We start from the raw sequence: 23,985 nt of genomic DNA on the forward strand, positions 1-23,985 counted from the left end.
TGAAGTATGTGTTTCTATTACTCTCACTGCTTGCAAACACTCAGGACTCAACTTCAAAACACTCTAAACAGCGTTGTACCCATCCATTTGTTCTTACTGTGCAAGGTAACTAGGGTCTGCAGGAAGGGAGAGTGGCAACAAGGACATGAATAATGTTGGAACCCAACACACAGAAAAAACACGTAATTTAGGCTCAATACTTCACGTTTTCTAATAGATACCTGTGTAATTTAACTTTGCTCTTTACTTTGGTTTTGAAGATCATAAAACACAGACTGTAATTATTTGGGTAAAGAACAGAACTTAGGTAGTTATATAAAGTTCAAGACTAAATAAAAGCATAAATATGAATGGGATATTACCTTCAACCATTTAAGATCGAGGTCAGCAGGCCTGTGGATCAAACTGGCCCTCTGCCTGCCTTTATAAATAAAGTTTTATTGGCAAGCGGCTACAGCCACTCACTGACATGTTGCCTGTTTTCACACCACCACAGCAGAATAAGCAGCTGTGACAGACACTGCATTGTCCAGAAACCAAAATACTACCTGCACTTTACATACTCCAAACTGAGGTAACAGGATACATTTTTCAATTCATTTGGTTTCTTAATATAACCTTATGACATATTTATGTTTTAAGAGTTTGAGAATACATATACATCTATCCAAGCAGAAGAGAAGTCCAAATTCAGTTATAACTATGGAGGCACAAACTCTTCTCTTTCGCTACATGAAGAATTAAGTAAAATTTCATAAGACTAAAAGTCTGCATCATTTACGAGTCTCAATGAAAAGGTTAAAATACTATTTGAATAGACATACCTAGTAACATAAATTTTCCCTCCGAGTTTAATATAGAGCGTATACACCATTTCTGGACTTCTAGTTCCGAAAATCTGAATTACAGCACCATTACTTTGAAAGCTACAAGGACCGGGACTGCTGAAGCTAGCAGTGAATTAATCCCCAGGCTCGCCTGTCACTTTGGGAAGCAGACAGCGGGCCTGCTTCTCACCTGGAGGTGTGTAGGCGTCCATCGAGGTCTGCACAACCAAGGACCTGCGTTTGGAAGGCATAGGCACTGCCATCTTCCTCTCTTTGTGTTTAGCCAGCGCTGCCTGCACAGCTTCTGTGTGGACATCTAAAACAAAAAGAGAGCTCAATCACTCCATTGTTCAGAGACATCCTGAAGGCCCCAGGCTTTTTTTTTTTCCTTTCTGTCTGGTCCTGTGAAATAGTTTACCCTACAGAAACTGTTACAAACAGATGTGTGGGGAAGGAATGAAAAGAAGGATAAACCTGCTGGTTTGAAAGCTGCAGTGAAATGACATTCAAATTCATTCGGGCTTTTAATTATTCATTTTATTACCCTAGAATCTATATAAATAATCACACACTGGCTGCAGAGTGCTGTGTGACTTTTCTTAGGTGAGTGGGTCTTGATCTTTCTCTACTTCTTCAGAAAGAAATTTCTGAAGAATACATTTTTCAAGCCTCGTAATGCATTCTGATGCTCTGCTAAAGGAGGCACGTACTCCTCACAGGCTGTGGCAATGATTTTCACTAACACTTACCAAGCACTCAGGGCCAGTCACTGTGTTTGGCCTTTTGAGTGTATTAAAACCAACTGCAGGGGGCGCCTGGGTGGCTCAGCCGGTTAAGCGTCCAACTTCGGCTCAGGTCATGATCTCGCGGTCTGTGAGTTCGAGCCCTGCATCGGGCTCTGTGCCGACAGCTCAGAGCCTGGAGCCTGTTTCAGATTCTGTGTCTTCCTCTCTCTGACCCTCCCCCGTTCATGCTCTGTCTCTGTCTCAAAAATTAAAAAATAAACGTTTAAAAAAAAAAACCAACTGCAGCCACCCCACAGAATTTACTGAATGCCTACTTTGTAAGCGCCTCAGGGCTGGGTACAGTGGAGAACGAGGTGGACGAGGTACTGTATCTCACGCAGCTTACTTGCTAACAGGTAAGGGACACACAAAAGACAATCGCATAGGGCAGGAATTAGAACAGAATAAACATACGGCCTACTTAACAATGAGGCCAGGGAAGAGTTCAGTCAATGTTACGTGTGAGCAGTAAGAATAAACAGCCATTCTGGCAAGATGAGGATCTCCAGAACAGAGAGAAAACCCAGCTCCCAGGTATGGAAGCTGACGGAGCAGGTGCCAGCAGAGAGAACAGAACCATGCGGAGGGATGCACCTGGCTCCCACTTTCAGTGTGACAGGAGCACTGGGGATTTTCAAGAGGGGATGACATGATCTGACTCCGAGTCAGGGGGTCATCTGGCTGCCGTGAAGGCGGCCACAGGAGAACAAGTGGGAGCAGGGAACCAACCAGAAGGCAGTGGGTGGTCAGGCGCCAGATGGCTCTACGCAACCTTCCACACAATCCCACAAAGGAGGGACTCTGAGTATTTTGCAAATGAGTAAGCAGAGGTATGAAGCTCTCCCAGTTATTTAAGCGTGAGTGGCAACGCTAGGTGTGAACCCAGGTGTGAACAACTCTGGTGCCCACACCCTTCACCATCAACCACACCACACTCTAGCTGCTCCTATGAAAACTCTAAGAGATTAGCATTTTAGAAGAGGCCACCGAGCCACTCCCACGGGCCAACTGCAGCCTGCGTCTCTCCTTATACAAAGTGTGAAAAGACACTGTGAAAAGAAAAATCTATTAAGCAGAGGTAAGTATTCATTTACAGGTGTGGGGGAGAAAATAGAAAATATACATGCAGTGAAATGTTCAGATCTTTACAATGATAAAGTTCAATGCATGGAAATGTATCTATAGAACCACTACCCCAATCAAGACACAGGACATATCTATCAACCCACAGTACTTACGTGTGTCCTTCCAATCAAACCCCACCCTGAATAAACAGCTACTATTCAATATTTTGACTAGCTTTCCTTGGTTCTTGACCTTAATATAAATAGAATCACACTGATTTTATATAACCATATATAGACTCTGCTATAGTGCTATATGGATCAGCACTTCATAGGTTTTTACTGATGAGAACTGTTACAACATATCAATGTATCATCATCTGCATTTCTCCAGTTGATGGTTATTTATGTTATGTGGCCAAAAACACTAAAATTCACCCTCCCAACAATCCAGGTAGTCAGTACAACATTGTCAACCACAGGCACATGGTTGTGCAACAGATTCTCAAAGCTCCCCATCCCACAAGATTGAAACTCTACAACCCCACCTCCCTCTCTCTCAGCTTCTGGCAACCACCATTCTACTTTCTATTTCTCTGAGTTCGACTAGCCTAGATACCTCACGTAAGTATAATTGTGCAGAATTTGTCTTCTTGTGATTGGCCCATTTCTCTTAACATAATGTCCTCAAGGTCCATCTATGTTGTGGCATTTATCAGAATTTCCTTCCTTTTTACAGCTGAATAATGTTCTACTATATGGATACAACATATATTCTTTATTGATTCATCCACCATTAAATACTTAAGTTTTGACTACCTCTTGGCTGTTGTGAATATGCTACTATAAACACCTGTGTATAAATATCTGTTTGAGTCCCTGCTTTCATTTCTTTCAGATAAACACCCAGAATTGGGATTGCTCAGACTTCCAGGGAAGGTGGGGACGTAGGAGGGTCCTACTCTCACCTTGTCCCATGAACACATCTAGATAACAGGCACATCATTGCAACTAACCCAGAAAAAACCCTAAGACTGACAGAACAAGCTCTCCACAGTTAATGGTAGACAGGAAACCAAAGTGAAAACAGAAGGAAGGGCAGAGACCCTTCCAGAACCAAACTAACCTGTGAGACTAACCACAAACAGGAAGGAGAACATGAGTGTAGAGAAGGGAGAGGAAAAGACCCCACACCAGCCACCCCAGACACGGGGGACCCTGCACTGGGAAGATGAGACCCTGAGACATTTGGCTTTGAAAACCAATGGGGCTTAACTTTGTGAGTGTTTACAATCAGTGGGACTTAACCCAGGGTACTTTAAAACTCAGCTGGCTTACTTCTGGGAGAGCCTGAGGCCAACAAGAAACTGAGTCTCTGCCCTTGAAGAGACAGCAAAACACACAACCCCAGAGATGAAGCATAAAACAGCAGTATGAAAAACTCCTGAGGTACACAGGAAGGATATTTATTTACTAATTTCAGAAACCCACAGGATGGGCAGGGGTCTTTAGGAGACTCGTCTAAGAACAAAACAACTGGCGGGCACCATTTCTCTCCCCGCCCCCCAGCCCAGTTACCTGGATACCTACAGGAACCAGCACCTACAGTGGCCACCTAGCTCTGCTAACAGTACACCTGACCCCCACATTTTCCTTCGGCCTCACTCCACCCAACCTGCCCCACTCTGCAGGCATCCCTCGAAGTGGCTCCAGTTCCCATTCTGCAACCAGACCAGCACATCTAGCTAACACCCAAGGTGCTGCCACCCTTGGATCCACCTCATCCAGCTTGCCCACTGAACAGGAGTCCATCCAAAGCAGTGCCTGCCTCACCTCATTTTGCAAGCAACCCCACAGTGACCAGCACCACGCCAAAGTGACTCCTGCCCCAGGAGGGGGGAAGATCACCACACACACCAGTCCAACCACAGCCCCAGCAGTGGACTGGGGGCAGACATCAGGTCTGACTGCTAGCCCCACCCACCAGCAAAAAAAAAAAAAAAAAAAAAAAAAAGAGAGAGAGAGAGAGAGAGAGAGCCCTGGAGTTCAGAGTCACTGCAACCCCAACAGTCAGAGTGGGGGCAGACTGCAGGCCTCATCTCCAAGAAAAGCCCCTTAGGGGCCAGCACAAGAGAGTACCCTGCAGTAAGGTGTGACTGAAGCCCAGCACACAGGCTAAGAGGAAGCATCTAGTCTGACCCAAGGCAGCCAAGACTGGCCTCTGATAGCACAGGAACCAAACCCTGCCCACAACAGGCAGAGAGAGTCATTGTGGGCAACTGGAAGGCAAACATGGCTCAACCACAACAGCATGGCACATGCAACACACACAGGTGACACCCCTGAAGTACCAGGTTCTGGTCAACAGGGGACATTGTACAGGACACTGAACAGGGAGGCACAATAACTCTTCATAAGGCCCCTACTTGCAACATTAGGGGTCATAGCTGACTCTCCTAACAAAAGAAAACAGACACAGAGAGTGAGACAAAGTGAGACAGAGGAATATGCCCTGATGAAAAAACATGAGAAATTCACAGCAAAACAGCTCAATGAAACAGAGATAAGCAATATACCTGATAAAGAATTCAAAGTAATGGTCATAAAGACACTAGATTTGAAAAGGAGTGGAAGATTCAGCGAGACCCTCAACAAAGAGATAGAAAATATAAAAGTGAACCAATCAGAGATGAGAACTTAATAATTGATATTAAAAATACATGAGAGGGAATAAACAGTAGACTAGAAGAAGCAGAATAGATCAGTGACCTGGAGGACAGAGTAATGGAAGCAGCCAAGCTGAATAGCAAAAGAAAAAGAACAATAAAAAATGATAACAGATTAAGGGAACTCAGTGACACCATCAAGCATACTAATATTCACATATTTATAGGGGTCCCAGAAGGCAAAGAGAGAGAAAAGGGGACTGAATATCTACTTGAAGAAATAATAGTTGAAAACTTCCTAAATCTGGAGAAAGAAACAGAAATCCAGATCCAGGAGGCACAGAAAGTCCCCAGCAAAACTAACCTGAAGAATTCACATCAAGACACAGTGATTAAAGTGACAAAAAATGGTGATAGAGATTTGTTAAAGCAACATGAGAAAACAGTTACATTCTAGGAAACCTCTTAAGGCTATCAGCTGATTTTTCAGCAGAAACTTTGCAGGCCAGAATGGAGTGGCAGGATATAGTCAATGTGCTGAAAGAAAAAAAAAAAAAACCTGCAACCAACAATACTCTACCCAGCAAGGCTACCATTCAGAATAGGAGAGATAAAAAGTTCCCCAAATAATAGGCAAAGAAGTTCATCACCACGACACTAGCTTTACAAGAAATACTAAAGGGAATTCTTTGAGTGGAAAGTAAAGATCATAACCAGGAATAAGAAAATTAGGGAAGAAAAAAATTTCATAGGTACATACCAACGCAAGTACATTAATTTCTTATAAAACCAATATGGAAGTAAAAGCATAAAAGCAGTAAAATCAATTGTATCTATAAATATTAGTCAATGGATTCACAAGAGTATGTGAAGTATGACACCATATACATAAAACCTGGGGGGAGGCAGTAAAAATTCAGTGCTTTTACAATGGGTTCAAACTTAAGCAACCATCAACTTAATATAGACTGCTGTATGCACAGGATATTATATATAAACCTAATGGTGGCCAAAAATCAAAAACTGGTAATATATATGCAAAAAATAAAGAGAAAGGAATCCAAGCGTATCAACAGAGAAAACCATCAAACAACAAGCCAGCAGGGAACACGAAAAAGGAACAGAGAAGAACTACAAAAACAACCATAAAACAATAACAAAATAGCAATGAGTAGACAACTGTCAATAACTGCTTTGAATGTAAATGGACTAAATGCTTCAATCAAAACAATTGGTGAAAGGGGCACCTGGGTGGCTCAGTCCGTTGAGGTTTGACTTCGGCTCAGGTCATGATCTCTTGATTCGTGAGTTTGAGCCCCGCATCGGGCTCTCTGCTGTCAGTGCAGAGCCTGGAGCCTGCTTCTCATTTTGTGTCTCCCTCTCTCTCTGCCCCTTCCCCGTTTGTGCTTTGTCTCTCTTCCTTTTTCAAAACTAAACAAACATTAAAAAAAAAAAAACAACAGTGGGTGGATGGAATGGATAAGAAAATAAGACCCATCTATATGTTGACTGTAATAGATTCACTTCAGACCTAAAGACACATACAGATGGAAAGTGAAGGGTGGAAGAACATTTATCACGCAAATGGAAGTAAAAAGAAAGCTGAGGTAGCAATACTTTAACAAAAGAGACTTTAAAACAGGCTATAACAAAAGACAAAGAAGGACACTACATAATCATCAAGACAACAACCCACAAAAAGATGTGACAGTGGGGCGACTGGGTGGCTCAGTCGGTTAAGCGTCAGACTTCAGCTCAGGTCACGATCTCGTGGTCCGTGAGTTCGAGCCGCGTGTCGGGCTCTGGGCTGATGGCTCAGAGCCTGGAGCCTGCTTCCGATTCTGTGTCTCCCTCTCTCTCTGCCCCTCCCCTGTTCATGCTCTGTCTGTTCTATGTCTGTCTCAAAAATAAATAAACATTAAAAAAAAATTTAAAAAAAAAAGATGTGACAGTTGTAAATATTAATGCACCCACCATAGAAGTACCCAAATACATAAAGCAGCTATTAACTAACATAAATGAAAAAAATGAAAGTAATACAATGATAGTAGGGGGCTTTAACACCCAACTCACCTCAATGAATAAATCATCCAAACAGAAAATCAACAAGGAAACAGTGGCTTTAAATGATATAATGGACCAGATGGACTTAACAGCTATATCCTGAGCATTCCATCCCAAAACAGCAGAATACACATTCTTTGCAAGTGCACATGTAACACTCTCCAGAACAGATCACGTATTAGGCTGCAAAACAAGTCTCAAGAAATTCAAAAAGACTGAAGTCATATCATACATCTTTTCTGACCACAGTGGTATGAAACTAGAAATCAACAAGACAGGGGCGCCTGGGTGGCTCAGTCGGTTGAGCGCTAACTTTGGCTCAGGTCACGATCTCACGGTCTGTGAGTTCGAGCCCCGCATCGGGCCCCTGTGCTGACAGCTCAGAGCCCGGAGCCTGTTTCAGATTCTGTGTCTCCCTCTCTCTGACCCTCCCCCATTCATGCTCTGTCTCTCTCTGTCTCAAAAATAAATAAACGTTAAAAAAAAAAAAAAATTAAAAAAAAAAAAAGAAATCAACAAGACAAATTCTGGAAAGGACACAAACAAATTGATGTCAAAAACCATGCTACTAAACAGTGAATAGGTCAACCAAGAAACCAAATAAGTCGTCAAAAAATACATAGAGAAAAATGAAAATGAAAACACAATGGTCCAAATTCTTTGGAATGAAGCAAAAGCTGTTCTAAGAGGGAAGATTATAACAATACAGGGCTATGTAAAGAAATGAGAAATATCTCAAACAATCTAATGTTAAACCTAAGGAAGCCAGAAAAAGAAGAACTAAGCGTAAAAGCCAGTAAAAGGAAGGAAATAATAAATATTGGAGAAGAAATAAATGAAATCAAGACCAAAACAATAGAACAGATTGATGAAATGAGGAGCTGGTTCTTTGAAAGGATCAAAAAATTGATAAATCTTTAGCCAGAATTATCAAAAAGGGAGAGGACTAAAAAATAAAATCAGTAATGAAAGAATAAATACCAAAGAAACACAAAGAATTATAAAAGACTATTATAAAAAATTATACATCAACAAATTGGATAACTTAGAATGGGTAAATTCCTATAAACATACAATCTCCCAAAACTGAATCAGGAAGAAATAAAAAACTTGAACAGACTAGTTACTAGCAATAAAATTGATCAGTAATCAAAAATCTCCCAATAGACCAAAGTTCAGAACCAGATGGCTCCAAAGGTGAATTCTAACATTTAAAGAAGAGTTAATACTTACTCTTCTCAAACTATTCCCAAAAATGGGAGAGGAAGGAAAGCTTCCAAACCCATGCTATGAAGCCAGCATTACCCCAATACCAAAACAATATACACTACAAAAAAGGAAAACTATAGGCCAGTATCTCTGATGGACACAGATGCAAAAATCCTCAACAAAACATTAGCAAACTGAACCAAACGATACATTTAAAAAATCATTCACCATGATCAAGTGGAATTTATTTCCAGGATGCAAGGGTAGTTCAATATTCGCAAAATCAATGTGATACATCACATCAACAAGAAAAAGGATAAAAACCATACGGTCATTTCAACAGATGTAGAAAAAGCATTTGATAAACTACAACATCCATTCACAATTACAATCCCTCAACAATGAGGGTTTAGAGGGAACATACCTCAACAAATAAAGGTTATGTATAAATATATAAAAGTTATACACACACACATATATATAAATATAAATATATGCGTGTGTGTGTGTTACCTTCCTTTTAGTGTCTATAAGGACTGTAACATACATTTACTCATTTGTAATACTGGTTATATTTATTTTTTCTTCCTTGATCTTGCTAGAAACAATCTTCTCTTTCTTTCCTATTTCATTGTTTTCTACTATTATTATTTCCTTCTTTCTACTTACTTTGGCTTAATTTTCTTTTCAATTTCTAGCCCCTTAAAGTGGAAACTTCGACCACTGACTGATTTTGACCTTTCTTTTTTCTGACATAAGCACTTAAAGCTGTGTATTTCTCTCTATACATTGCCTTAGTTCCTTTCCACACATTTTGATATTTTGTATTTTAAGAACCTTTTAATTACAACCTGTTTCCTTCTCTTTAAAGTAAACCCCTTATTCACAATATACAGTTGAGTTTTTACTTTCTCAAATTCACTGACTTTTATCCATTTATACTTAACAGTTGCACTTAAGTCTTATTTTTGGTATTTATTTTCTGTTTGTTTCATTGGGTTTTCATTCTCCCCCCCCCCCTTATACCTCTGTCTTAATCAAGTTTTTTCCTTAAGTATTTCATCTTAGTTCCCTCATTGTATTGCTATCATAACTTTACATATTCTTTTTGATGGCTGATAAAGGAATTATTATATGATTCCTTAACACAGTCTACTTAGAGTTAATATTGTGCCAGTCTGTGAAATAAAGCAATATGGGGAAACAAAGAAACCAACTTGCAATAGAATTCCACCTCTCTCCATCTTTAGGGCTATTGTTATCATATATTTTACAACTGCATTGATAACTACCACTACACAATGCTATAATTTTTGTTTCACACAGCATTTTTCACAGAACTAGACAAAGAATCCTAAAATGTGTATGGCACCATAAAAGACTATGAATAATCAGAGCAACCTTGAAAAAGAGAAAAAACCTGGAGATTTCATGGTATTTGATTTCAGGCTATACCACAAAGCTATAGTAATCAAAGTGGTATGTTATTGGCATGAAAACAGATACACCGATCAATGGAACAGAGAGCCCAGAAATAAACCCACACATATATGGCCAATTAATCTACAACAATGGAGGCAAGAATATGCGATAGGTAAAGGACAGTCTCTTGAACAAATGGTATTTGGGAAACTGGACAGCCACATGCAAAAGAATGACGGAAACTGGACCACTTCTTCACAACATACACAAAAATCAACTCAAAATGGGTTGAAGACTTGAATGTAAGACCTGAAACCATAAAATTCCTAAAAGAAAACATAGGCAGTAAGCTCTCTGATATTGGTCTCAGCAACATTTTTTGTATCTGTCTCCTCAGGCAAAGACAACAAAAGACAAACATGTGGGACTAACTAACTAAAAAGGTTTTGAAAAGCAGACAGTTATTTTTAATGAAGTTAACAAAAACTTGGTATCTTCACTCTTGTGTATGAATTCCATCTGTTGTTTTTTCCTTTAGGCTGAGGTCCTAGCTCAGGTGCTAACCATCAATTCTCTGCTGGCCCTAAGCCAGAAAGACTGGGTTTCAGTGGCCATTAGTCACGTGAGGATTGGAGAACGCCCTTAGGAAGAGCACTGCCAATCTTACCAGGGTCAGTTCCTAAATTTCAGGGGTAGATTCCTCTCCCAAAATATAACAACAGGGGAGAGGGAGAGCGCTAGACCTTGTCATGGATATCGGCGAGCCCAGTGTGACCAGGCTAGAGCTGGAAGCACTCCTGCTTCCTTAAGATATGTGTTCTGGTTGTCACAGAATTTTGTGTGGACACTGTTTTAACTCATCATTTGTAATGACACTGTCCCTAAAGGGACGTCAGCTGTACAATATATCATTGTTTCCTTTCCTATAATCTGTTCTGATTTCAAGATTTTCTCTTTATCTTCAGTTTTCTTCGGCTTGACCACAATGTACCCAGGAGTGTTTTTCCTGGTCTTCAACCTGTTTGGGGTTCACTCTTCTTAAATCTGAGGTTTACAACAAATCTGGAGAGATTCTTATTATTTCTGCAGGTATTCTGTCTGCCCCTCCTCCCGTCTCCTCCGGGGACTCCACCTATATTTGTGTCAGGCTGTCTACTGGCTCATAGATCACTAGGACTTTCTTCGGTGCTTTTGATCTATTTTCTGTTACTCAGACCGAATCACTTTTATGACCTACGTTCAGGTTTCCTGAGTACCCCACTCTGTCCAATCCTGTGTTATGCCTATCCACCCAAAGTTCTCGATTTTTATGTATGTTTTCAGATAATATTTCTATTTGGCTCCTTTTATAATTTCCATTACCGTGCTCAGTTCCCTATCGTTCCTTCATTTTAAATATATTTTCCTTTAACTCCTTATACAACTTATAATAGCTGCTTTAACATCCCTGTCTGCAGTTGGCTTTATTAACTGTTTTCTCTTGACTATGGGTCATGTTTTCCTATTTCCTCACATGTCCAGAAGATTTTGGTAGAACAATGGAGCCTGTGGATAACACTTCATGAAGATGAGGTTCTCTGCTGAGTACTGATTTTTGTCCCAGCAGTCAATTAAGCTGGCCAGACTCAGGTTCTAGACTATGGCCCCACCACTAGCAGCTGGAACCCATGCAGAGTGGAATTCAAGTCCCCACAGGCAACCACAGTCCAGGGTTTGCCACAAATCTGAATGGAGTTTACACCCAGATTTGGGGGCCCCCTGCTTTGTGGCTCTTTCTCTCCCAAAATTTTCCCTCATCTCCAGCTGTTCTGAAAGTCCCGAATTCTTTTTTCTGACACATTAAGCTAGTAACTCAATGGCTTTCAGCTTGGGTTTTAGAAGTCCCAGACTATGCAAACAGGGAGTATCTTCAAGGCAAAAGCCAAATAAATAAGAATCTCACATTGTGCCACACCCTTCTTTCAAGTGGTCCCTCCATATTTAGCCAAGGTTTGGGAGTTGCTCTCCAGTTCAAGTAATTATTAATATTGTGTCAAATTGTTATTGTAATATGTGGAAAGGCTGGTCTCATACCAGCTCCAGAACCAGATCCTACATTCCTTAAGAATTTAATAGGATTGTCCAAGTCAAGTAAAATATAAGTTCAAACCTACTTGGGGCACCTGGGTGGCTCAGTCAGTTAAGCATCTGACTCTTGATCTCAGCTCAGGTCATGATCTCACAGTTTGTGAGCTCTGGGCCAACAGTGCAGAGCCTGCTTGGGATTCTCTCTCTGCCTCCTCCCCTGCTTGTGCACCCTCACTCTCTCTTTCTCCCTTCCTCCCTCCCTCTCTTTCTCTCTCAAAAATAATTAAATAAACATTAAAAAAAAAAAAACTCTACTCAGTTGAGAATGAGTTAATGGACAACTCTTACCTAAATTAAACCCTTCATAAAGTGACTTTTTAAAAATTTGTGACATTAAAAAAAAAAAAATACCAGGGGCACCTGGGTGGCTCAGTCAGTTAAGCGTCCGACTTCGGCTCAGGTCATGATCTAACAGTCTGTGAGTGTGAGCCCTGCGTCGGCCTCTGTGCTGACAGCTGCAAGCCTGGAGCCTGCTTCAGATTCTGTGTCTCCCTCTCTCTCTGCCCCTCCCCTATTCATGCTCTGTGTCTGTCTCAAAAATAAATAAACGTTAAAAAAAAAAAAAACTTTAAATACTAGAATCAACTGAAAACACCCAAGGCTTACAGGGAACGCCACCACTTGGCCATATGCTTCCTAAAAGGAAATTAGTCGAAACAAGTGACTCCCAAAATTTCAAGTCAAAGGCACAAATTATGTTTTTTTTGGGGGGTTGTTATTCTTCATATGACAACTTTAGGTTACACCATCGAGGCAGTTACTAAAACTGCAGGCTACCTGCATACCTTCACTGTGGCTCCACAGCTCAGCTCACCACTTTAAGAAAAATACTTTAGTTTTCTGATTGCAAGTTAAACTTAAGGAAAACAAATTTTAAGAATCCATTTGAGTGATTCAGTTTTTTACACAGAGTTTCTTCCTCTAATTAGTAAACAGTCAACAAAATGCAAATCCAGCTAACAGCTACTCCATGAACTTCTCACAAGTACCTGGGATGCGCTCACCTGGAATCAGCAACGAGCAAGGGGAGATGCAGCCTCACTACTCTTAGTTTCTGGCAGCTTCTGGCACTACCAGCAATTCCCGTTTGTTAAGGAAGTCAGCACACACACTAACTTGGGGCAAATCGTCAACCTCTGTGGACCTATGTGCAACACAGTTCTATTTAATGATCTATTCAATTCTCCTTTTCAAAAAGGCAACTCTGTTCTCTTTTTGCCATAGCAGGGGTTTAGAGAAATTGACAGTGTGTTTGTAAAATTTCCATGGAAGTGCAATCAAGTTTGGAGAGCCAAACAGACGGCACCTACTGCACAGAGCCTATGAGCTCATAGGTGGTGGGCAGGGATCTTGTCCCCCAGGTTCTGCTGCCTGGAGAGGCGTCTGTTCATCTGCCCGGTGCCTGTGGAAGGTGGCCAATGAGAGCAACAAATCCTCCCTCTCCTGTTTCTTCTGTCTCACATTATGAACAGGGATGCACACCCGACTAGCAAAACTCCCTTCCTGGACTGAACTGACCAATTCAAGCTCCTTCAGATTTACCTCCTAATCTTTCTTTAGCGTATTCCTCCAAAAGGCCCAATTTTTAGCAAAGTAACCAAAACAAAAGCCACAACCCTGAAACCCACTCTTGCTCTACCGAGAGAGGGAGAGAGAATGTGTACCTGGGGTTGCCATGGGACACCAAAAGCCCCACAACATGCAAACGGAACACACACATCCACACAACCTCTAGTGCACGAACCTCCCTCCTCAGTGCCCTGAGTTGTGCTTAAACAATTCACCTCTTGTGCTTAACATAAAACCACCTCCACCACCACAATGGATATCCAGCATGTCTTAGAAGTTTTACAAAGTTTTAGATGCTTTTTATATACGGTCTTCTTTTTGCCTCAAAGTTGGCGTGCTTTTCATTTTCTCCTCATTTCCTATCTGACCATGATTTGGCCAATATAATTAAAATTCTTGTGTTTAAAGTTATTTTACTTTTAAACAATTAAATGAACCATACCAAAATATTAACAGTAGTCATTTAAGAATGATGAAATGATAGGGGTACCTGGGTGGTGCAGCTGCTCAAGCCATCGACTCTTGACTTCGGCTCAGGTCGCAATCTCACAGTTCATGGGTTCGAGCCCTGTTGGGCTCTGTGCTAACAGTGTGGAGCCTGCTTGGGAATCTCTCTCACTCTCTGCTGCTCGTGCACACATGCATGCTCTCTCAAAATAAACACTTTTTTTTTTTTAAAAAAAGAATAAGGACATTACAATGTATTGATTTTTGTTCATCCTTTTTGACGTTTACTAAGTTTTTTGCTTTGAGGATACGTTACTTTGAAAACCCAATAAAAATACACTTTTAATATAAAATGATTTTAGTGAAGATGGACAGGTACATTTTAAATAAACTGTGTATAGAGGCACCTGGGTGGCTCAGGTGGCTGAGCCTCAGGTCATGATCTAGCGGTCCGTGGGTTCAAGCCCCTCGTTGGGCTCTGTGCTGACAGCTCGGAGGCTAGAGCCTGCTTCAGATTCTGTTTCTCCCTCTCTTTCTGCCCCTCCCTGGCTCATACTCGCTCTCTCTCAAAAATAAACATTAAAAATTTTTTTAAAATAAATTGTGTATCTTTCCCATAAAAGTAAAAGACTTTTTAAAAATTGCTCATACTACACACGAGTCTGCTAAGTTTTTTCACAAAATTGAGAGAAAATAGAAAAGTAGAATATTTCTAGTCACCTAGAGACCAGCACGCCCAGCCAGGGGCTGCTCTTCTGGCCTATGCCCCAGAATGAAAACAAGACTTTACCTATAGTTGACCAGGAGTAAGAAAGAAATGTTTGCTGTAAGTCATGAAGATGTTGTTTGTTTACAGCAAAACTGAACAATACATACAAGTGAGTAACTAAACTTCAGACTATTTTCAAAGAGGCAACTCTATGTGTTATCTTAATGACAAAACAATGGCATAATAAATACTTAAAAATATCTATCCATAGCACTCAGAAGGTTCCATCAGACTACGTATTGAATAATAATGTTAGGTAAAATAACAGGATGATCCCTTCCCAAAATGCACCATGGTGTTAGCACCCAGACCCCTGGGAGAGGCATGCTAATCCGATCAAAACTAAACAAGGACAGTATGTGGAAAGACATGAGCTCCCCTGTAGCTGAAGATGAGCTTCTTGAGGATGTGAGGTAATGATGGCAAATAGCGTTCCCTGCCCTATAAGAATAAAATCTTTAGATCAAAATTTCCCTCTGTGTGTTAAGGTGTTGTCCCATTCTAACCCCCTAGTGTCCTCGACTGCTAACTCAGATGCTAAACTGCTAACCCTCCACAGAGTGACCAGGTCTTTTTGGAAAAATGTTTTGAAATACAGTGAGTTGTGGGGGACAGACTGACCCACGTCACCGTGCCTCTCCGGGGCCTCCTGACCTTCCTTCTCCCTTTTCCCTCTATGGGGCTGGGGTCCTCACAGAAGACAAGGGACAAATCCTCCTCCTTTGTGGGCCAGCACCAGTGGGCACCTCTGGGAAGCCCTGGGCAGTTCCGAGGGCCCTTGGACACAGGACGGGGGCACATTAGGTGCACAGAAGATGGGAGAGGGGTATTTGCTGAGAATAAGTTCATAGTTCTTAGCCTAAAACCCAGACCAATCCTACGAGAGCTCACAAAACTAAAACCTTTTAGAAAAATACAGGTAGGTAGGTAGGTGGCTACACAACCAATCTCCCCCTGAAAGCCCAACATCTCCTAAAACGAGACTACGAAGTCCAGCAGCTACGACGCGCAGGAGATCCATTACAGCCTTCAATCGAGTGTTGCTGAACCTTCACCACAAAGGTCCTGGACATCGTTTTCACCCAGCCACGTGATTCAGACACGAGGCGTTGGCCCGGGCGGTGGAACGTGCCAGGTACAAGTGAGCAACAGCCGGAGTGAAGAGTGTAGCAGGCAGCAGCGACAACAGCGGACCACACTGGGCGAGCTCAGCCCCAGTGAGGGGCCCAAATACAGGCACCAAGAGATCAGAACACGCACCAGGAGAAAACCATCTGGCTCTAGAGCTGTACTCTTACTTCCACAGGTCAGAGAACGTTATCTTCTACAATTTCTAAGGATCAAAGGAGACGGGTACCCAAAACAGGTCAAAGATACTCCAGGCTGCTCGCAGAGAGGACAGGAAGTGGCACTCTGTCATCTCATGTAAGGTGAACACGATTTCAGTTTGGGATTCCAAGTCGGTAATAGCTTGCTGACCGCTGGTGGTTTCCACCTCGTCCCTGCACACCAAGAGCGTGAATTCTCAAAGCAGCACTGTCACAGTGCTGGCGTTTCTGCAAGCCACATGTCACAGGGCCCTGCGACAGACAGCAGGAAGAGACACAGGCACGAATACAGGCTCCCTGCGCCCACCCTGCACGTGGCCTGCGGACAGTACCCTGCTCTCCCTGCAGCTGCTAGAATGCTCTCGAAGGTCACAGGGCCTTCTCTTCACAAGAGAAAAGCCTCTTCCAAAGTTTCAGGGAGATCCTTGAACAGGAACATCTCACACAGAAAATTCCACTTGCCCTTTGGTTTCCTGCAGTAAGTAGCCCATTTGTTTGCCTAGAAGAAAGTCCTATCTTGCGATATGGCGAACAACGGGGTACTTGGAAAATAACAGTACAAGCGATCAGAACACCTTTACCCCTCAGAGGGAGGGCATATCTGTGTACACCTGGGAGTTTAAATCTTAAGAAAAACCGACATGTGGCCCCCTCACTTCTCCGTGCTGAAGCTGAAAACCACTGCCCATCCCCTGGAGCTCCCACCGGTCACGGAGTCGTCAGTGTCCTACCGTCAGTAACACGCATGTGGGCACTGAGGGCACGGCTGCCCAACTTCACACCAACAGCGAATTAAGCCACGAGAAAGCCTCTGCAACAATGCTGTTTCACAAAAACAGGGCAGTGAAGGCCATGGTTCCAGAACCTGACTACCTGGATTCCTCTAGAGGAGTGTGGGCACGTTATTTACCCATCCATGCCTCAGTTTCCCTATGTACACCTACGTACAGGGGTGGCTCGGAGAACGAATGAGTCAGGGTCCCGAAAGCCTCAGGGCAGAGCGTGGCCCGAAGTAAGGGTGACACCTGTGCCACGCCCTCATGTCTCAACCCGCCACTGCTCAGGATTAACGTCAGCCCGAGCGAGGACAGCCAAGCACTGGAGATACCAAACCTGCGCCGAGAGCCAAGAGGGGCAAGCTTGCCTGTACTCTGACCACTGTCCTGCTACCCCGTCCTCACAGCCAGCAGCCGTCCCAGCGCATCTCTTTCACGGCTGCCCTATTTGTTCTTTGGGTAGAACGCGCGCCCAGAGGCAGAGGTGCGGCACACTGAGTGAAAATGAAGAGTGAAAGCAAGAACATGGGGACGGTAGGCAGAGTGCGTTTCCAGCGAGGGTGTCCATCAGAGCAGCAGGAAGGGTCATCCCCGGGGCACGTCCACTCCTCCTCTCCCTGAGCTTCAGCTGTGAAGACAGGAAGTCCCAGAACACATGGGGTGGGGACGGACGGCTCGTGGAAGGGGGCTCTGGTCCAACAGCTGCCCATTCAACAATTATTCATTGAAACTCTCCTGGGTCACTGCTTGCACTTTTGTCTGTAGAACCGTTTCCAAGGAAGAAAGAACAATGTCACTATTCAGCCAGTAAGTGAACACGTACCAAGTGCTTTCACTGTGCTAGGCTCTGCTCTAGACATAAATTCTCTTTATTCATTATAAACTCATCCCCATGTTTAGCACTTTGAACTAATGCTTTTGTCCTTAGTGAATGGCACGGGAGATAAAACTTTATAACAGCTATAAACTACCCAGGAAAGACCCCAAAAGTTAGCAGAAAAACAAAGGCCAATAACCTTGTTCATACAAAACGAGGCAGTGACACTCTGGAATCGTGTGATAGATTCCATGAGTCCCATAAAAAGCACTTAAAGCCGTGTGTGGTACGAAGCAAGTGCTCGAATAAATGCGGACCGTCAGGACCAGGACTACTTGGAGCAAACACTAAGTGTTGCCGTGTGCTAGAGGCCCTGGTTGAACACCGATGCGTGCCAGGCGTTGCTACTGTTCCGCATTTTCTAGAATTTCAAGACACGGAACTGTGCACGATTAGTCTTTGTATCTGGCTTCCTTCTATCAGCAAAATGCGGAGACCCATCCAGCACATCCACCATGGCTCATCTGTCCTTATTACCTCTTGCCTGTCCCTGGCCCTCCGCTTTCACACATAAATTCCAGCCAGTTTGTCTCTGTAGAGGACCCTGTGGGAATCTTTATTAGAACTGAATATAGGAGAGCTGACACCTATACAGGATCACGACTCCTGGGCCCTTAGAGCAGGGCACCCATTCATTTAGCTTCTTTCACCACTTTTATATACGATTTTATAATTTTCACCATAGAAGTCTTACACGTCTTCTGTTTCAATTTTCATTAGGTTCTTTATAAGTTGCTTTTTGTTTTTTAGTTTATGGAATCTTCGTATTACTTATTGGGAAAAATTTTTAAGAAAACTAAGAAACAAGATCACCAGGAAACAACAGAAATATTCAACAGAATTAAAAGCTCCATTTAATTTTAACTTTTTTTCTTTTTAGAGAGAGCACATGGGCAGAGTAGGGGGGAGGGGGAGAGAGAGAGCGAGAGAGCGAGAATGAATGAATGAATGAATCCCAAGCAGGCTCCATGCCCAGCACAGAGCCTGTGACCTGAGCCAAAATTAAGAGTGGGACACTCAACTGACTGAGCCACCCAGGCACTGTTAATTTTTACATTTTAAAATCTACTGTACGTACAACTAAAAAAAATTGTTTAATGTTTATTCATTTTTGAGACAGAGCATGAGTGGGGGGAGAAGAGAGTGGGGAGGGGAGAAAGAGAGAGAGGCGGGGCGCCTGGGTGGCGCAGTCGGTTAAGCGTCCGACTTCAGCCAGGTCACGATCTCGCGGTCCGTGAGTTCGAGCCCCGCGTCGGGCTCTGGGCTGATGGCTCGGAGCCTGGAGCCTGTTTCCGATTCTGTGTCTCCCTCTCTCTCTGCCCCTCCCCCGTTCATGCTCTGTCTCTCTCTGTCCCAAAAATAAATAAAAAAAAAAAAAAACAAACAAAAAAAAAAAACGTTGAAAAAAAAAGAAAGAGAGAGAGGCAACAGAATCTGAAGCAGGTTCCAGGCTCTGAGCTGTCAGCACAGAGCCTGATGTGGGGCTCGAACTCACAAACCATGAGATCATGACCTGAAGTGGGACACTTAACCAAATGAGCCACCCAGATGTCCCTGTACATACAATTTTTTAAATCACATTTTGACACTTAAGTATGTAGACACAGGATTTTTGTTTGTTCAGGGTATATTGATCCATTTGCTAAACACTCATTATTTCTAAAGCCTGGATATTACTTTGGAATTTTTATGTAGATAACATCGTCCAATTTTCCTTTCCCATCACTGTCAGCATCCATTATTGACACATTATTCTGTCCTAGAATGAACTGGGAAGGGTCCTTCTCTCCTCTTTCCACTCTCTAAAACTACAGAGAATCAGACTGGTTAATTGCTTGATAGTGGGATATAACTTAAATACAAAGCCTTCTGAGCCTGCTGTGTTCTTTGTGAAAAAGTTTCTAGATACTCTTTCCTTTTAGTTATGGCCATGGGACTACTCAAGGTTTCCACTTCTTCATAAGATTTTATATTAGGAATTTGTCCATTTAAGTTTCAAACTTACTGTCCTATAGTTACACTATTCTGATTATCTTGTTTTCTCCAATATATCTGTAGTAACATGTCCCATTTTTAATTCCTTATACCATTCACTTGTCTTGTTTCATATTTCTGACTGCAGATTCTCCAACATTATTAGTATTTTCCAAAAATAACTTTCATCTTTGTTGATCCTCTAAATGTTATCATTCTCCTTTCATTTTTTTTTAACAGATTTTTATTTTTAGGGAAATTTTAGATTTAGGGAAAAACTGAGTGGGAAGTACAACATGTTCCAATTATCCCCCTCACCTCTACACACACTTACGCCCCTACACTGATGTATTACTTTAGTACAACTAATGAGACAATATTGGTACGTTATTAACTAAAGTCCATAGTTTACGTTAGGGTTCAATCTTGGTGCTGTACATTCTTTGTGTTTTGATGAATGCAGAAGGACATGAATACACGGTCACAGTGCCATATTGAATAGATTCACTGCCTAAAAATCCTCTGTGCTCTACCTGTTCATCCCTTTCTTCCCAAGCACCTGGAAACTGATCTTTTTGCTGACTCCACAGTTCTGTCTTTTCCAGAATGTCATGTATTTGGCACCATAGAGTCTTTTCAAATTGGCTTCTTATATTTTGTAACATGCATTTACAGTTTCTTCGTGTCTTTTCAAGGCTTGATAATTTCATTTTAGCACTAAATATTCTATGCTAATGGATTACCACAATATATCCATTCATCTGGGTTTTAATTTTTAACTTTTTTTTAATGTTTTTATTTATTCTTGAGACAGAGAGTGAGCATGAGCAGGGGAGGGGCAGAGAGGTAGGCACAGAATCTGAAGCAGGCTCCAGGCTCCGAGCCGTCAGCACAGAGCCCGACGCGGGGCTCAAACTCACAGACTGTGAGATCATGACCTGAGCCAAAGTCGGACGCTCAACTGACTGAGCCACCCAGGTGCCCCTCCAGTCATGCACTGTTTTTATTTTTTATTTTTATTTTTTTACTGTTTATTTTTGAGAGGCAGAGAGACAGAGTATGAGCAGGGTAGGGGGCAGAGAGAAAGGGAGACACAGAATCCAAAACAGGCTCCAGTCTCCAAGCCGTTAGCACAGAGCCTGACGCAGGGCTCGAACCCACAAACCGTGAGATCATGACCTGAACCGAAGTCGGAATCTTAACCGACTGAGCCACCCAGGCACCCTGATCCATTCATTTGTTAAAGGACATCTTGGTGCTTTTAAGTTTAGGCAATGAATGAATAAAGCTGCTATAAACATTCATATGCAAATTTCTGTATGGATTTATTTCCAACACATTTGGGTAAATACCAAGGAATATGATTGCTAGATCATATGGTACTGGTAGGTTCTGTTTTGCAAGAAACTAGCAAACGTTATTCCTAAGTGGCTGTACCAGTCCACATTCCCAGCAGTAATGAGAGTTCCTGTGGCTTCACATCCTTGCCTGCATTTGATGTTGTCAGGGTCCTGGATTTTTGTCATTCTAATAGTGGTATCTCATGATTAATTTGCAATTCTCTAATGATAAATGACACTCAGCATCTTTTCTTTTGTGTATTTGCCATCTGTGTGCCTTCTTTGGTAAGGTGTCAGTTCAGATTTTTCCCCCACTTCTTAATGGGTTGTTTTCCTACTCAGGGTCTGAAAAGTTTCTTGTATATCCTAGACACCAGGGTTTTGTTGTTTTGTTTTGTTTTGTTTTTATCAGAAATGTGTTTTGCAAAGATTTTTCTCCCAGTCTATGGTTTGCCTTTTCATTCTGTCTTTTGCAAGGCAGAAATCTCTAATTTTATTGAAACCTAACTTATCAAATTTTTTTGTCTCTCGCAGATTATGCTTTTGGCATTGTTCTTAAAAAGTCATCACCAAACCCAAGGTTTATATTTTTATATTTTATATTATATATACATTTTTCATATATATTATATATATATATATTATATAATATATATTATATATATTACATTATATATATTACAAATATATTATATATTATATATATATTATATATATTATATATATATTATATATTATATATATATATTATATATATATTTCCCCTATATTCCAACAATTTTATAGTTGTTGGTTTTATTTGGGTCTATGATGCATTCTGAGTTAATTTTCCAATGGTATGTGTTGAAAAGACTATCATTTCTCTACTGAATTGTCTTTGTGTCTTTGTCAAATATTGACCATATTTGTGTGCGTCTGTTCTGGGCTATCTATTATGATACATTGATTTATATGTCTATTATTACACCAATACCTCTATCTGTACTATCACTAATTTTATAGTAAGTCTTGAAGTCAATTAACATCAGTCCTCAACTTTGTTCTTCTTTGTTGTGTTGACTATTATTTAGGGTCTTCCGCCTTTCCATGTAAACTTTAGAATTGACTTGTTGATATTCACAAAATAACTTGCTGGGATTTTGGCCAGAACTGTACTGAATCTATGCATCAAATTGGGAAGAACTGACATCTTGATAATATTGAATCTTCCTATACACGTACATGGAATCTCTATTTAGTTAAGATTTCTTTTATCACTTCTATCATTTTCCTCATATAGGCCCCGTACATTTTTAAATTCCATCCATGTATTTTATTTTGGGGGGGGGGGGGGGCTGATGTAAATGACATTGCCTTTGAATTTCAAATTCCGATTATTTGTTGCTGATATATAAGAAAGCGATTGGTTTCTGTATGTTAACCTTATATCCTGCAACTTTGTTATAATCACTTATTACTTCCAGATTTATTCTTGATTCTTGGGATATACTTTTGATTCCCTTTTACTGTCCTATTGGCATTAGCTAGGACTTCCAGGACAATATTGAAAAGTAACAGCGAGAGGGGACATCCTTGCCTTGCTCCTGACTTGGTGGTAGATCACTTAGTATGATGTTAACTGTAATTTTTTTTTAGATGTTCTTTATCAAATTGAGGAGGTTCCCCTGAGTTCCTAGTTTGCAGGGAGTTTTTAATCATGAACAGTTGTTAGATTTTGTCAAATGCTTTTTCTGTATCTATTGGTAGAGTCATATGGGTTGTTGTCCTTAGTTTGCTGATGTGATGAATTACATTAATTTATTTCCAAACATTAATAAATCAGCCTTGCATACCTGGAATAAATCCCACTTGGTAATGGTATATAGTTTTTATACATTATTGCATTTTATTTGCTATTTTGTTGCAGAAATTTATATATTCATGAGAGACAGCCTGCAGTTCTCCTTTCCAGGAGAGATACTAACCTGTAGTTTCCCTTTCTTGTAATGCTTTTGTTACAGTTTTTGGTATCAGGTTAAATGCTGGTCTCACAGAACGATAAGGAAGCATTCCCTCTACTTTTGTCTACAGGAACTGAATGTAAAAATGGATACAATCTCTTCCTTAGATGTTTGGTAGAATTCACTAGTAACCCATCTGAGCCTGGTGCTTTGCTTTGGAAATTAATTACTGATTTTTTAAATAGACACAGCCTTATTCAGATTGTCCATTTCTTCTCGTGTGACTGTTGACAGATTGTGTATTTCAAGGAATGGGTCCATTTCACCTACATAATCAAATCTGTGGACATAGGGTTGCTCATAATATTCCTTCATCATCCTTTATTGTCCTTTATTCCTACTATAAGTAGGAATAATCAGTTTTTCATTTCTGGTATTAGTAATTTTTATCTTCTCTAGTTCTTTTTAGTTAACCTAGTTTATTTTTATTGATCTTTTCAAAGAACCAGTTTTTGTCTTCTTTGATTTTCTTGCTTTTTCAATTGCATTATCTCTTAAGTTTTACTATTTTTCTTTTTTTTTTTAATGTTTATTTCTGAGACAGAGAGAGACAGAGCATGAGCAGGGGAGGGGCAGAGAGAGAGGGAGACACAGAATCAGAAGCAGGCTCCAGGCTCCGAGCTGTCAGCACAGAGCCCGACGTGGGGCTCGAACTCACGGACTGTGAGATCATGAGTTTTGTTGCATCCCGCAAATTTTGATCACCTTTATTTTCTCTTTTTTAGTTCAAAGTATTTCACA

General features: G+C 41.3%; 1 protein-coding gene across 6 annotated transcripts in view; it reads right to left on the minus strand.

The window, feature by feature from the left end:
* The window catches only part of DIP2C (disco interacting protein 2 homolog C), a 412,233-nt gene that overhangs the window by 165,457 nt on the left and 222,791 nt on the right, over nucleotides 1-23,985 (minus strand). For all 6 annotated transcript variants that reach the window (XM_042944702.1, XM_042944701.1, XM_042944703.1 and 3 more), the window contains one exon: nucleotides 1,018-1,143. In XM_042944702.1, the coding sequence (XP_042800636.1) occupies nucleotides 1,018-1,143 (126 nt within the window). The remainder of the gene's footprint in view (nucleotides 1-1,017; nucleotides 1,144-23,985) is intronic.

The sequence above is a fragment of the Panthera leo genome, chromosome B4 (genome assembly GCF_018350215.1).
Source record: "Panthera leo isolate Ple1 chromosome B4, P.leo_Ple1_pat1.1, whole genome shotgun sequence".
Classification (NCBI taxonomy): Eukaryota; Metazoa; Chordata; class Mammalia; order Carnivora; family Felidae; genus Panthera; species Panthera leo.